At 39.4% G+C, this 15,861-nt stretch overlaps 1 protein-coding gene across 1 annotated transcript; it reads right to left on the reverse strand.

Annotated features, from left to right (window-relative positions):
* Positions 1-5,645: 5,645 nt before the first annotated feature.
* On the reverse strand, positions 5,646-7,819 carry LOC129821969 (transmembrane protein 199-like). Its single transcript, XM_055879755.1, has 6 exons — positions 7,259-7,819; positions 7,108-7,181; positions 6,922-7,011; positions 6,744-6,786; positions 6,500-6,612; positions 5,646-6,248 (listed from the first exon to the last, which is right to left on the reverse strand). Exons 1-6 carry the CDS (start codon positions 7,440-7,442, stop codon positions 6,153-6,155), a joined length of 600 nt encoding a protein of 199 aa, XP_055735730.1. The 5' UTR covers positions 7,443-7,819; the 3' UTR covers positions 5,646-6,152.
* Between the last annotated feature and the right edge of the window lie 8,042 nt (positions 7,820-15,861).

Consider the following 15,861-nt stretch of genomic DNA (forward strand, 5'->3'; position numbering starts at 1 on the left):
ATGGTGAAATCCCTGAGCAGTTTCCTTCCTCTCCGTCAACTGAGTTAGGAAGGATGCCTGTATCTTTGTAGTGACTGAGTCTATTGATACACCATCAAAAGTGTAATTAATAACTTCACCATGCTCAAACAGTTATTCAGTGTCTGCTTTTTTCTCTCTCATTTTTTTTCCATCTACCAATAGGTACCCTTCTTTTCGGGGCATTGGAAAACCTCCCTGGTCTTTGTGAAATTCATTGCTCAACTGAGAGACCTTACAAATAATTGTATGTGTGGGGTACAGAGATAAGTTAGTCATTCAAAAATCATGCTAAACACTATTATCGCACACAGAGTGAGTCTATGCAACTTATCGTGAATTGTTAAGCATATTTTTACTCCTGAACTTATTTAGGCTTGCCATAACAAAGGAGTTAAATACTTATTGACTCAAGATATTTTAGCTTTTGTACAAATGTCTAAAAATATAACTACACTTTGACTTTATGGAATATTGTGTCTAGGTCAATGATACATCTCAATTTAATCCATTTTAAAGTTAAGCTGTAACACAACAACATGTGGAGAAGGTCAAGGGTGTGAATACTTTCTGAAGGCACAGAATAGTATGTGTGTTTTATGACCAATTGTAACATTTTGTTTCTTTTTTTATTTTGTTGTTAAATGTGTGGATTATGTATCTTTCATTAGCTTGTGAATAATTGCAATATGTATGTTTACTTCATCCAATGAGTAATACATTGATTTATTTCACCATGGTAATGATTGATTAGAAGTTTAATATGACGTTGTAAACCTTTGTGTGGTGTTCGGGTCTGTGGGACCCATGTTCAGTTTTCACTAAAAGAAAAATGATACAATTAAGAATTTTTCCAACTTGACACTCATTGGCCTTGGCTCATTTTCTGTGAAGAACATGTAAAATAACACATTTTCATTGAGTGCATGCTGTGCACCCCTTACACACAGTGGTGGAAAAAAGTACTCAATTGTCATACTTGAGTAAAAGTAAAGATAGCTTAATAGAAAATGACACAAGTAAAAGTGAAAGACACAAGTCACAAGTCTAAAAGTACTTTTTAATCACAAGTCTAAAAGTACTTTTTAATCACAAGTCTAAAAGTACTTGGTTTTAAATATACTTAATTATCAAAAGTAAATGGAATTGCTCAAATGTACTTAAGTTTCAAAAATAGATTACAAATCATTTAAACTTCCTTATATTAAGCAAACCAGACGGCACAGTTTTATTTTTTATTTAATTAACGGATAGCCAGGGGCGCACTCCAACACTCAGACATAGTTTACAAACGAAGCATTTGTGTTTAGTGAGTCTGTCAGATCAGAGGCAGTAGGGATGACCAGGGATGTTCTCTTGATAAGTGTGTGAATTGGACCATTTACGAGTACTTTTGGGTGTCAGGGAAAATGTATGGAGTAAAAAGTAAAACATTTTCTTTAGGAATGTAGTGAAGTAAAAATAAAAGTTGCCATAAATATAAATAGTAAAGTAACTTACAGACACCCCCAAAAACTACTTAAGTAGTATTTTGAAGTATTTTAACTTTAAAACAAGTAAAAATTAAACAAAAAGGTTTGCTGTGTGCCTACTCTGTCTTCCTCCTCCCTGGGCCTGCTGTTTCAACATAGCACCAGGAACCTGTCTGTCACCCTGCCTGTCTGCCTGTCTCCTGCTTTTCTCGCACTCTTTACCTTTTGTAGTGTGTGAAACTACAAAATGTCTTGCGGGAACCTGCACAATGTTATTACAATACATTATTTAGATACATTATTCCAATACATTGTAAAAAAATGGAGTATTTTACCACACTCTACCCCAGCCAGGTGCAAATTAGGGGAGGAACACAACAACAAATAACTTTGCATGTGTGGCTCTTTACCACAATCAATCAGAATGGTAAAAATAATATTTTCTCAGAGGGCCTTAAAAATAATTTTTGCAGAGAGAGGAGCTAGTGTGGAATGAGTGTCTTCCACTTTTGAAGATGAAGAATTTTCAGAATATGAGGATCATGTCTCTGTCAATTCGAAGTCTGACAGTGAGTTGGAAGAAGAGGTTGAGATTGACCCTCAGCCAGCCCCAGGACCAGCCCGTCAGCAACCAGCTCATCTGCAGCCCGCAGTAGAAATATGGATGTCAAAAAATTGTGAAATTAAATGGTCTTCTTGCCCAAGGAACGAGCCACATCGCATGGCTGCCAATGTGATACGGATGCAACCAGGGCTGACGCGGATGGCGGTTACTCATGTGCAGGACATAAAGTCTTCTTTTGAACTGTTCGTCCCAGACATCATCCAGAAAATCATTCTGGACTGCACTCATTTGGAGGGAAGGCGTGTTTTTGGAGAGATTGAAGGAGATGAACCAAACTCATTTACATACGTTGGGGTTCTTATCCTTACTGGTGTATTCAGATCCAATGGGGAATCCACAGAATCCCTGTGGGATGCAGAAACTGGCAGAGAACTTTCCATTGCAATAATGTCTCTGGAAAACTTCCACATTATCTCTAGGATTATCCGCTTTGATAACCCGAGACACCAGACCAGCTCGGCGGAAGTGACACAAGCTAGCTACAATCAGGTCAGTGTGGGAAAAGTGAGTGGACTGCCTTCCCCTGTTTTACAACCCTGGACCCAACGTTACTGTTGATGAGCAGCTTATGCCATTTAGGGGCCGCTGCCCCTTCAGACAGTATATACCATCTAAAAATATAGAATCAAGATCTGGGCTGCCTGTGATGCTGCTTCATCATATGCATGGAACTTGCAAGTGTATACAGGGAAACCAGATGGAGGAGCTCCTGAGAAGAACGAAGGGATGCAGGTTGTCCTGAACGTAACACAGGGACTCCGTGGCCACATCATCACATGCAATAACTTTTTTACTTTGCACAAGCTGGGACAGGAGCTCCTCAAGAGGAAGCTGACGATGGTAATAGCAGTATGAAAAAAACAAGCCAGAGTTCCCACCTCAGCTGCTGAATACACGGAACAGGCCTATCTATTCCTCTAAGTTTGTGTTCACGCCCGACACATCCCTAGTGTCCTACGTGCCAAAGACATGCAAAAATGTGGTACTCATGAGTACGCTGCATAGGGATGGGAGAATCTGTGGCCAGGAGCATCAAAAAACAGAAATCATAATGGATTACAATGCCACTGGCTACAGCTGCAAAAGAAGAACCCTACGCTGGCCACTTGTGATATTCTTCAACATCTTAGCGTACAACGCGTTTGTCATCTGGATGGTGTTGAACCCAGATTGGATAAATGTGATCTAGCAGAGGTAAATGTCAAATATTAACCACGTATGCTGTTTATGAGTCAACACCGAAGTATTAAATATTTGTACATAAATTGTTATGGCTGTATTGTTTTAAAAACCCGCAAACAGTGGGTGAATAACAAAAACATGAACACAAGGGTTAAAACAGTAAAATAATACTATATGGTTACAGAGATGGGGTTACCTATAGGATAGCCCTCTCATAGTATTGTTTTGTAGGGTCTGATGGGCAAGCAGTTTTCTGCTGAGAACAAGAGGACAAATATGCATAACATAGTATAACGTTACATACAGTAGTTGTTGTCTGAGGTATTAGGTATTCTACCTGACATAGAATCAGCCTAGGCCGATTTGATTCAACGTTTAATGTTTCCTGGAGTATTATCTTTCAAAATATCCGGATTAAAATGATTCCTTGTGGCCAGATACCGCGACAGATATAATTATTTTCCAAATCAAAATATTTTCCCCCATATATATGGGAAGGATAGAGTAAAAAATGAATAATAAGAAATATATTAAAACTGAAGGTCAGCATCTATCAGCTTACCAGCTCTTTAATTCTAGCTGGGTTTAAGGTCTCCAGTGAAGTATTACATGTGAGTAATACAGTCAAGAGCACTATGACACTTCAACCTGGCCTGTTGGACAGTGATCTCTGCATATCATAATCATCTTTAATCCCAAATAATCTTTCAATAAACCCTTAATCCCGGTGTCAAATCTCAGATCTTTCAGATACGTTTTTGTATTGCAGATGCAATTACATCCTTTAATCTCTCAACTGATATGAAGGGACAGGACTGAAAGGAAATTGTCCAGAGATACAGTATAAGTGGGGGCAGTCATAACACAAGCCAAATAGTCAGATATCGTATTAAAGTTGTTTTGAATCATGAAAACAGATATGTGTTGTCATGGAATGGATTTAAGTACTACACAGCTTCCAGGGTATCTGTAATTGGTTGTTTGCTTCTGGCCTGTAAAATCCATCTTGCCCTTTAATTCACCTCAAAACAAATGAATGCCGATCGGCAGTCGAAGACAATACTGTCTGCCACATCTGGCAGCAGGTAGCTAGCTGTATGCTAAAACAGGGTTTCCTAAGGTATCTTTAATTTACTCAAGTATAAAAAATTGGATACCATCAAGTGCTATGATAAAACTGGCTCTCATGAGGACCGCCACAGGAAAGGAGGACCCAGACTTACCTCTGCTGCAGAGGATAAATTCATTAGTGACCAGCCTCAGAAATTGCTGCACAAATAAAGTAACAGACACAACTGTTCAGAGTAGGCTGCATGAATCAGGCCTTCATGGTCAAATTGCTGCAAAGAAACCACTACTAAAAGGACACCGATAAGAAGAAGAGACTTGCTTGGGCCAGGAAACACGAGTAATGGACATTAGACCCGTGGAAATCTGTCCTTTGGTCTGATGAGTCCAAATTTGAGATTTTTGGTTCCAACCGCCGTGTCTTTGTGAGATGCAGAGTAGGTGCACGGATGATCTACGCATGTGTGGTTCCCACCGTGAAGCATGGAGGAGGAGCTGTGATGGTGCGTTGCTGGTGACACTGTGATTTATTTAGAATTCAAGGCACACTTAACCAGCATGGCTAACACAGCATTCTGCAGCGATACGCCATCCCATCTGGTTTGCGCTTAGTGGAACTATCATGTTTTTCAACAGGACAATGACCCAACACAACTCCAGGCTGTGTAAGGGCTACTTGACCAAGAAGGAGAGTGATGGAGTGCTGTATCAGATGATCTGGCCTCCACCCAATTGAGATAGTTTGGGATGAGTTGGACCACAGAGTGAAGGAAAAGCAGCCAACAAGTGCTCAACATTTGGGAATTCCTTCAAGACTGTTGGAAAAGCACTCCTCATGAAGCTGGTTGACAGAATGCCAAGAATGTACAAAGCTGTCATCAAGGCAAAGGGTGGCTACTTTGAAGAATCTCAAATATAGATTGTTTCACGGAAACATGGCTCTGTCAGAATATGTTGTCGGAGTCGGTACAGTCACTGGGTTTCTTCATGTGTCGTGCCAGAATAAACATCTCTCTGGGAAGAAGAAGGGCGGTGGGTGTATGCAAGAACTCAAGTCCTTCTGTTCACCTTACCTATAATTCCTTATATTCAAATGCCGACCATTTGCTTAACAAGTTTTTGGTTACTATATGATTCCAAGTGTAATTTCATAGTTGAGGTCTTCACTATTATTCCACAATGTAGAAAATAGTCAAAGTAAAGAAAAACCCTTGAATGAGTAGGTGTGTCCAAACATTTGACTGGGACTGTATATTTATATTGAATGAAACTGAACTCAGTTGAATTACCTGGGCGCTAATTTTATTGAACAGACAAACAATACTGACTATACAGACATACTGAAGGACCGTGAAAGTACAGTATGAATAAGCTATTGTATGAAAAAAATCCCTGTTCCATCTAAGTAGGAAATTATCAAACAAATGTTATGAAGGGGGGTAATTTAACAGGCCCTATAAAAGCATAATGGATGTAAATAAATAGATAAATATCCCAACTTTTCTTGTCCACATTAGTAAATGAGTTGTGAAACATGGCGTTAACTTCATCATAGAGCAGCGATGGTAAAACACAAACAACTTTTACATCTGGGTCACATTCAAGATCTTCACACTAATCTGTTTTCAATATGCGAACAACGTGGGACAAACCTTATCAATAGTTTTGTGGTCATGTCAACTTCCACTCAACCCCTTTGATTTCTGTTTTGAAGTCCACTGGTGGGTCAGATAAGGGCATTGTTCTCCAGGAAAGTATTTTGTTGATAAGAAGAACACCGACTGGTGCTATGGTTCTCCTAGCTCTCCCTCCATGGTTCGTACCAGAACATACAGCTCTGCCAGGCCGACTACGGACGCAGCAATCACTGCAGATATCACCCTCTGAAACACACAAGCAAACATGTCAACAAAGATACTGATTCTTAAACAGGGTTAAAGGGGTTTGAAATGAAGCTTACTTCTTGATTACATTTTCAAACAATATTTTTGTCCATGTACAACACAATGCAGTACTAGATTAACCCTTGCTTATTATGCAATCGAGGTTAAGTGACACGATTAATCTCGTCAGGCAATAGGGGTTTATACTTGCCCAGCTTGTAAGAGTGAGGGATCTTTGTATGGATTCTTACCGCCGCTGTCTCTGTGAAGAGGTATTGACTGCCGAGATAGGCGCAAGCGAACGTCGCCGCCACTGTCACTAGGAAGTTTAAGACCGTCACAACTGCAGCTTTGGCTGAGCGCACTAGACAGAACACACACACACACACACACACACACACACACATTAGAGGGAGGGTTGATGTAAAGGTAGATGACGAGGATAGTAAGAATCTTAGAGACAGAGTGCATGCAAACGTTTGTAACCATAGCAACCTTCTCTCCCAAAGTCCGCCAGTGTCTCACGACGATTAATTTGCTGGGGGGGAAAGAGAAGTACTCGCATGAATCAACAACCCAAACATTAAACACTATCATGCATTTAAGCTGGCTGCCATATGTTAATCGAATATATACAGTAGGCTACATGCTGAGTGTGCACTGTGCAATTCACCTGAGTGTTTACATTCCGTGTGATCCTGTTGTATTCTTCATTGGCCAACTTGGCTTTGATTCGTTCCAGACGAGCCACAAGCATAGGGTTCTGTCACAAAGAGGGTGTACGACTTTAATGTTGTCCTCGTGATGGAGATCAAATGAAGGGACTGAAGGAATAACCATACATCGAGGTCTTACTTACTCTGGGGGGCATTACAACCTTAGGCAGGTGCAATGAGCTGTCCTCCAAAAACTCATGAAGGTAGAAAGGTTGACCTGAGAAGGAAAAGCACACATGCTAGTACTTGATTCATGAAATGTAAGATCTGTGTTGTATAACTGTTTATAGATACCATTGTCTTGCAGACATTTATTAAGTTTCCTAGCCGTTCTGAAGGACAGAGTTGATGGTTGTTCCTGTTGAAGAAGATCCTCCACTTCTTTCTGTAGTTCCGTTGGAACTGAAAAGTCATCGTTCTCCAGCAAGTCTCTTACCCTCTCTCGAAATGTGTTTCCAATCACAAATGACGACGCCATTCTCTTTAGATAACTTTAACTGTCAAACTTATGTAGCTAGCTACAATGAACTGTGCTGACAAGTGGCTGTATTAGCTAATTGTTATTCTCCCGTAGCTGGCTGAGCTGAGTTAGCCAGCTGATATAGTCTTTAGCTAGCAAACCCACGACCAGGAAGAAACGTTGGCAGTTTATACAGATTATCCATTGCCAATTCTTCACAAATTGATAAATTTAGCATTCATCTGATCATCGTATCAACTACCCATTTGAAGTTGTCCGACAATGACGACTGTTTCGTTAATTTTACTAGCTAGCAGTAACGACAACAGAAAGAGGAAGCACCCAGAGTTAACTTTGAAGCATCTATGTTTACCTTGTGACAGGATCTGACGTGAAAGCTACTTCCACTCTAAAATAAATACCAAAAATACTGTACTTTCAAACATAGATAATAATATACAGTATTTGTACACAGTGGAAATTATTATCGTGTTGATTTTTGTACAAGTATCGTTTTCAAATATAGTTATTTCAATTGATGTATTTATATTTCTTTACCGCTTTGCATTGTGGTTAATGTAATGGGAAATAAAATAATGCTAGTTCAATGACAATGCCTTGAAATGAATACATAATAATTACAGCCCCCAGGTAGTTTACATTTTTTTAAACATCATTTTATGTTTATAAATCACTGTGTGTGTTATTTAAAAAAATATAACTACCAAATATATTTTTCAGAATCTATTTCCCTGAGCTCAGTCCAACAGTGTGGGCACGGGATACAAATGTTAATATATTTGCATATACAGCCCTGATTGGCTGATAGAAGAATCTAGAGACCACCCCCTTACCACTTAAAAAAACAAAGGCACATTGTCTGTGTGCTGCTTTGTTTTTTTCTTCAAAACAAAAGGCATACATCACACATCTTAATTTGCTAGTGTAACGGATGTGAAATGGCTAGCTAGTTAGCGGGTGCGCGCTAGTAGCATTTCAATCAGTTACGTCACTTGCTCTGAGACTTAAGTAGTGTTGCCCCTTGCTTTGCAAGAGCCGTGGCCTTTGTGGAGCGATGGGTAACGATGCTTCGTGGGCGACCGTCGTTGATGTGTGCAGAGGGTCCCTGGTTCGCGCCCGTGTCGGGGCGAGGGGAAGGTTTAAAGTTACACTATATCATTGTTGCACTGTTTTCAATAGGTCACCAGAATGCCCTACAGGACATATACAGCACCCGGTGTCACAGGAAGGCCCAGAAGATCATCAAGGAAGCTCAGCCACCCCAACCACAGCCCGTTCACCCCGCTACCATCTAGAAGCCGGAGACCACAGGTGCATTAAAACTGGAACCAAGAAACTGATACACCGCTTGTATTTCCAGGCCTTCAGACTGTTAAACAGTTATCAGTACCCTGCTCTGAACCTTAGACGCTGTCCCAAGCCAGCTACTACCCGCTACTCTACCCTGCACCTTAGAGACTGCTGCCCTATGTACAATTGAATGGTTCTAGGTTTTTCATGCTCAACAGTTTCCCGTATGTATCAAGAATGGTCGACTACCAAAAGGACATCCAGGCAACTTGTTTACATACACCTTGGCCAAATACATTTAAAGTCAGTTTTTCACAATTCCTGACATTTAATCCCAGTAAAAGTTCCCTGTCTTAGGTCAGATAGGATCACCACTTTATTTTAAGAATGTGAAATGTCAGAATAATAGAAGAGAGAATGATTTCTTTCAGCTTTTATTTCTTTCATCACATTCCCAGTGGGTCAGAAGTTTACATACACTCAATTAGTATTTGGTAGCATTGCCTTTAAATTGTTTAACTTGGGTCAAACGTTTCACGTAGCCTTCCACAAGCTTCCCACAATAAGTTGAGTGAATTTTGGCCAATTCCTCCTGACATAGCTGGTGTAACTGAGTCAGGTTCGTAGGCCTCCTTGCTAACACACATTTTTTCAGCTCTGCCCACAAATTTTCTATAGGATTGAGGTCAGGACTTTGTGATGGCCACTCCAATACTTTGACTTTGTTGTCCTTAAGCCATTTTGCCATAACTTTGGAAGTATGCTTGGGGTCATTGTCCATTTGGAAGACCTATTTGCGACCAAGCCTTAACTTCCTGACTGATGTTTTGAGATGTTGCCTCAATATATCTACATAATTTTCCTACTTCATAATGCCATCTATTTTGTGAAGTCCACCAGTCCCTCCTGCAGCAAAGCACCCCCACAACATGATGCTGCCATCCCCGTGCTTCACGGTTGGTGAATCTTCGGCTTGCAAGCGTCATCCTTTTTCCTCCAAACATAAAGATGGTCATTATGGCCAAACAGTTCTATATTTGTTTAATCAGACCAGAGGACATTTCTCCAAAAAGTACGATCTTTGTTTCCATGTGCAGTTGCAAACCGTAGTCTGGCTTTTTTATAACAGTTTTGGAGCCTGAGTGGCCTTTCAGGTTATGTCGATATAGGACTCGTTTCACTGTGGATGTATACTTTTGTACCTGTTTCCTCCAGCATCTTCACAAGGTCCTTTGCTGTTGTTCTGGTATTGATTTGTACTTTTCGCACCAAAGTACATTCATCTCTAGGAGATAGAACGCATCTCCTTCCTGAGCGGTATCACGGCTGCGTGGTCCCATGGTGTTTATACTTGCGTACCATTGTTTGTACAGATGAATGTGGTACCTTCAGGCGTTTGGAAATTGCTCCCTCCCAAGGATGAACCAGACTTGTGGAGGTCTACAATTTTTTTTCTGAGGTCCTGGCTGATTTCTTTTGATTTTCCCATGATGCCAAGCAAAGAGGCACTGAGTTTGAAGGTAGGCCTTGAAATACATCCACAGGTACACCTCCAATTGACTCAAATGATGTCAACTAGCCTATCAGAAGCTTCTAAAGCCATTACATAATTTTCTGGAATTTTTCAAGCTGTTTAAAGGCAGTCAACTTCGTGTATGTAAACTTCTCACCCACTGGAATTGTGATACAATTAATTATAAGTGAAATAATCTGTCTGTAAACAATTGTTGGAAAAATGACTTGTGTCATGCACAAAGTAGATGTCCTAACCGACTTGCCAAAACTATAGTTTGTTACAAAGACATTTGTGGAGTGGTTGAAAAACAAGTTTTAATGACTCCAACCTAAGTATGTAAACTTACAAATTCAATTGTACATAGTCATTGAACACTGGTCACTTTAATAATGTGTACATACATTTTTACCCACTTTACATGTATATACTGTATTCTTGTCATGGCTCATCCTATATAACTATTGCTGTACAGACATTTTCTATTCACCATTCACATACACACAGTGCCTTCATAAAGTATTCAGACCCCTTGACTTTTTCCACATTTTGTTACGTTAAAGCCTTATTCTAAAATGGATTCATTAAATAAAAATCGTCAGCAATCTACACACAATACCCCACAATGACAAAGCGAAAACAGGTTTTTACCTTATTTACATAAGTATTCAGACCCTTTGCTATGAGACTGGAAATTGAGCTTAGGTGCTTCCTGTTTCCATTGATCATCCTTGAGATGTTTCTACAACTTGATTTAACGAGGCAAGTTAGTTAAGAACAAATTCTTATTTACAATGACGGCCTACACCGGCAAAACCCGGACGATGCTGGGTCAAATGTGCGCCACACTATGGGACTCCCAATCACGTCCGGTTGTGATACAGCCTGGATTTGAACCAGGGTGTCTGTAGTGACACCTCTAGCACTGAGACGCAGTGCCTTAAACCTCTGTGCAACTCGGGAGCCCATTGGACAATGCAGTGGCCCAACCAGAGCCCGATCCCGATCGAACATCTCTGGAGAGACATGAAAATAGCTGTGCAGCAACACTCCCCATCCAACCTGACAGAGCTTGAGAGGATCTGCAGAGAAGGATGGGAGAAACTCCCCAAATACAGGTGTGCCAAGCTTGTAGCGTCATACCCAAGACTCAAGGCTGTAATCACTGAAAATGGTGCTTCAACAAAGTACTGACTAAAGGGTCTGAATACTTATGTAAATGTGATATTTCAGTATTTTATTTTTTATAAATTTCAAAAAATATAACTTTTTGCCTTGTAATTATGGGGTATTGTGTGTAGATTTGTGAGGGGAAATAAAATAAAATAAACATTTTTAGGATAAAGCTGTAACCTAAAAAAATGTGGGGGAAAAAATCAAAGGGTCTGAATACTTTCCGAAGGCACTGTATATATTTATATTACGGATTGTGGTCCGGAAGCTAACTTCCTGCAATTCTATCCAATTTGACATGGTGTTTTGTACTGCGTATTTGAAAACTGTATACTTAACATAGCTCATTCTATTATTTATACTACTGTATATTGCATTGATTTATTTTACCAGGTAAGATGACTGAGAACACATTCTCATTTACAGCAAGAACCTAGGGAATAGTTACAGGGGGATGAATGAGCCAATTGGATGCTGGGGATGATTAAGTGGCCATGATGGTATGAGGGCCAAATTGGGAATTTAGCCAGGACACCGGGGTTAACACCCCTAGAGTCCACAGAGAGTCAGGATACCCGTTTAACCTCCCATCAGAAAGACGGGACTCTACACAGAGAAATATTTTTTATTTTAGACCAGAGGAAAGAGGGCCTCCTACTGGCACTCCAACAACATCTGGTATCCCATCCAGGGACTAACCCTGCTAAGTTTCAGAGGCAAGCCAGCAGTCGGATGCAGGGTGGTACTTTCTAAGAATGTTATTTAAAAACATACATTCTGTCCTCAGACTGTTAAGAAAACTTTCTTAAAATGTTATTAAAAAACATATACATTCCCAGCATCAACAAAACGTTCTCTATCTTGTTAAATGTTTTTAATAATAAGTTCTAGTTTTCTTTGAAATTAGGTTTGTTTGGAAAGACTAAAACAGCTTTGTATGAGTAAAGAAACAAGGCATGCTAGCTCAATATTGGTGGCGCTGTGGACTAATTCCCAGTGGTGTAAAGCACTTAAGTAGTACTTTAGAGTATTTTTTACTTAAGTCATTTTGGGGGGTATCTGTACTTTACTACAGGTTCAAATCTCACTGATGCTGTCACAATAAAAAAGTATTTGCATGATTCACGCCTAAGGAAACGAATTTCCATGTGCTCTATATGTGCTTGGAGTTCAAAAAAGTTAACCCAAAATAAGCTAATAACCAGTGTTATTGAAACATTCAGTGTAAGTTAAGAATTTATTCAAAAACTCCAAATAACCTATAATTTCTGTTCTCATGCAAACACTGTTAAAAAAACCTTCCAGGAAAACTTTAATAGAACCAGAGTAAAACATTCTCAGAACCTCCCTACAACCTAAAAATAAACATTACCAGAACAGGCGAAATGTTCACTTCCGTTCTCAGAACATTTAAAAAAACGTTCATATTTACCTGTCAGGAAACTTATGGCTTTGTTCCCAGAACCAATGGGAAATTAAAAATGTACATTCCCTCAACTTCCAAGCAATTGAAGGCATTAAACCAAGGCCTCATACCTTTTAAAGGGTTAATAAATTGTGTTATGATAAACTGTAAGGTCTTCTCTTAGAAGACCTCTGTGTGTGTGTGTGTGTGTGTGTGTGTGTGTGTGTGTGTGTGTGTGTGTGTGTGTGTGTGTGTGTGTGTGTGTGTGTGTGTGTGTGTGTGTGTGAACACAAGTTGAGTGATGTGTCCTGCAGACACTATCAGAAGGCAGAAACCGCCTACGCTCATACTTCTCTTGTCTGGGTCCCATTGTGACTGTCTGAGGTTCTGAGAATACAAGGCCAAGTCAGGCCTGATGGAAACCACCACCTGGCAGAAGATGCTTAGACTTATTTGTTGTGAAATGTCACCTTGTTATGAACCTATACAAGCTGCAAGATGTCTTAAACACCTCGCAGAACCTGGGGAGAGCCATCATATACTGTACTCTGTAGCAGCAGTTGTATTACTAAAGAAGAATCTTAATACTTTAACAAAGAGTCTGTGTTTCCTTTCTACTACCAATATATAAGTTTAATAATTATATAGACCTGATCATCTGTTGAAGAAATTGACCGACAGAATCAAATCTGCTAGCTGGGTATCTTTTAAAGTTATTGTTTTAGAACTCAAGCTCTGGAAGGTATAACTCGTTCACAGTAAAAGGTATTTATATTCTGATCCTTACAAAATAACACCTGTTTTAGTGACTGATGGCACTTTTCTAAAATTCTATGACATGTCCCATGATCAGAAACTTTCTTATCCAGATAGTATATTAAAAACACATATCTGCACCTAAACAAATGACAGAAAGCATTGTGTTCTACATATGATAAGGACAGACATACACAAGTAATATAATATTAATTAAAAATAACTTTATTGAAAGAATAAGGTTAGGGAAATATATTTTCATTCAAACCTGAAAACAAAGTGCAAGTTAGAGCCTACATTACTATCACAACCGTAACATCCTACACAACCACTTGCCCTCGCATTCAGGTGACAAACAAGCATATCACATCTTATTCTCCTTTCTATCTTTCCTGTAACAAAGTAAACAATTTCTAGAGTCGTCCTCAAGTACACTGAAGTTTCACACTTTCTGTTCTGACAATCAGCCAAATGTCAGCTTGTTCTTTGATCTGTTTGTGCTATATTAGCCAACTCCTAGCAGCAAACTTTGATTGACAAGGCAATGGACAAATAGTATTTGAGAAAAGCCGAAAAAACAGACCCCTTCTGGCGCAATCTTTACCTGGTTCCGTGTTACGACGTATCGTACTTAGTTTAATGTACAAACAACGACCTAGCTATACATACTGTGTAGAGAATTTTAGATAGCTACAATAATAACAGCCAGTTTGTACCACTGACGTATATGTTTCGATTAGCATTCGAACCACATTGATTATGAAACATTGAGAATAATGACAAAGATGATGGTAGCAAACGCATGAGCAATCAACATTAACCCAGCTAACGTAAGGCTAACTAGCTAGTATGCAGGGTCGTCACTAGTTACCACAGCCATAAACCCTGCCATAAAATGTTCTTCTTAAAATGTGATTTTAAACCTAACCTTGTGCCTAACCGTAAGTTCATTTTAAGTTTTCATGAATTCTTCTAGCCAATTTTGACTTTGTGTCTGTGCCATCTAGTGGAAACCAGTATAGTATGCAGCTGCCTGTCAGCTAGCTAACTAACCAATAATATGCAGATGGCTGACTAACTATAAAGCTGCCTCTGCTCCATCTGTAAATCAACGAGGGTGAACAAAACGTTTCAAGTTTTAAAGTCACGTGCACAAGTACAGTGAAATGTTTTTCTTGCAAGTTCTAAACCCAACAATGCAGTATTCAATATCAACGTAGTACTAAAATAACAAAAGGTAGAACAAAAACACGACAAATATAAATAAGATGAACATGAGAAAGTAATAAGCTATGATACAGGGTCAGTTCCTATACCATATTTACAATGTGCAGGGAGACTGGAGTGATAGAGGTAGATATGTATAGGGGTAAGTTGACTAGGCATGATGTATGATAAACAGTAGCAGCAACGTAAATGAAGATTGTATGTGAGTGTAGAGTCAATATAAATGTGTGCATGTTATGTGTGTGTTGGAGTGTCAGTGTGCGTGTCCTGTGAGTGTACATAGAAAGTGTTTTTTTATATACATTTTTTTTTATACAAGGGTAAATAGTCGTTTTGTTCGCTATTTAGCAGTATTATGGCTTGGGGATAGAAGCTGTTCAGGAGCCTGTTGGTGTCAGACTTAATACACAGGTACCGCTTGCCGTGCGGAAGCAGAGAGAACAGTCTATGGCTTGGGTGGCTGGAGTCTAACGATGTTCGTTAAAGCTAGCAAAGCAAACAACTTGATACAGTTGAACAAAAAAATGTAGCAACAACAAAAAATTGTCACATACAGCGGATAGGTGCAGTGAAATATAACGTTAGTATTTTTACCTGTGTATGAATGAATGATTCACAGCAAAAGACTGAAAGTAAGTTAAACCATCATTCTCACTCGGCATTAACTTTTCTTCTGACTTCCTTGACTGGGGTCTGTATCGTCGATGGCACCAAGTGAATTCAAGGCAACACATTATTGAAAGCTGAAGCTTCACTTTGCATGTTGTCCATGATGAAAATATGAGTAATCAAAAGATCTGGCATTATTTTTATTTCCACACAGTAGAACGGTAACGGAATTTGACATTCATTGAAGTACTTTTTAATTTTTATATATATATATACAGCTAGCTAACGTTAGTAGCTTAGGGGCAAGATGTGATTTTGACAGAAAAAGCCCCTCTCTCATTCTAGAGTGGGAGGGTACATATGCAAATATTAAATTAATAGGCAAACGCAAGATGAACGATTATTGGTCATTATAATCAGATCGCTATGTGACGTTATGTGGC

This window comes from Salvelinus fontinalis, chromosome 24, assembly GCF_029448725.1.
Source record: "Salvelinus fontinalis isolate EN_2023a chromosome 24, ASM2944872v1, whole genome shotgun sequence".
Lineage (NCBI taxonomy): Eukaryota > Metazoa > Chordata > Actinopteri > Salmoniformes > Salmonidae > Salvelinus > Salvelinus fontinalis.

Coding starts and splice junctions, on each gene's coding strand:
- LOC129821969 (XM_055879755.1), bottom strand. CDS start 7,442: ATGGCGTCGTCATTTGTGATTGGAAACACATTTCGAGAGAGGGTAAGA. Junction 7,182..7,258: donor TAAATGTCTGCAAGACAATG/GTATCTATAAAC, acceptor TTTCCTTCTCAG/GTCAACCTTTCTACCTTCAT. Junction 6,787..6,921: donor CACGGAATGTAAACACTCAG/GTGAATTGCACA, acceptor TTTCCCCCCCAG/CAAATTAATCGTCGTGAGAC.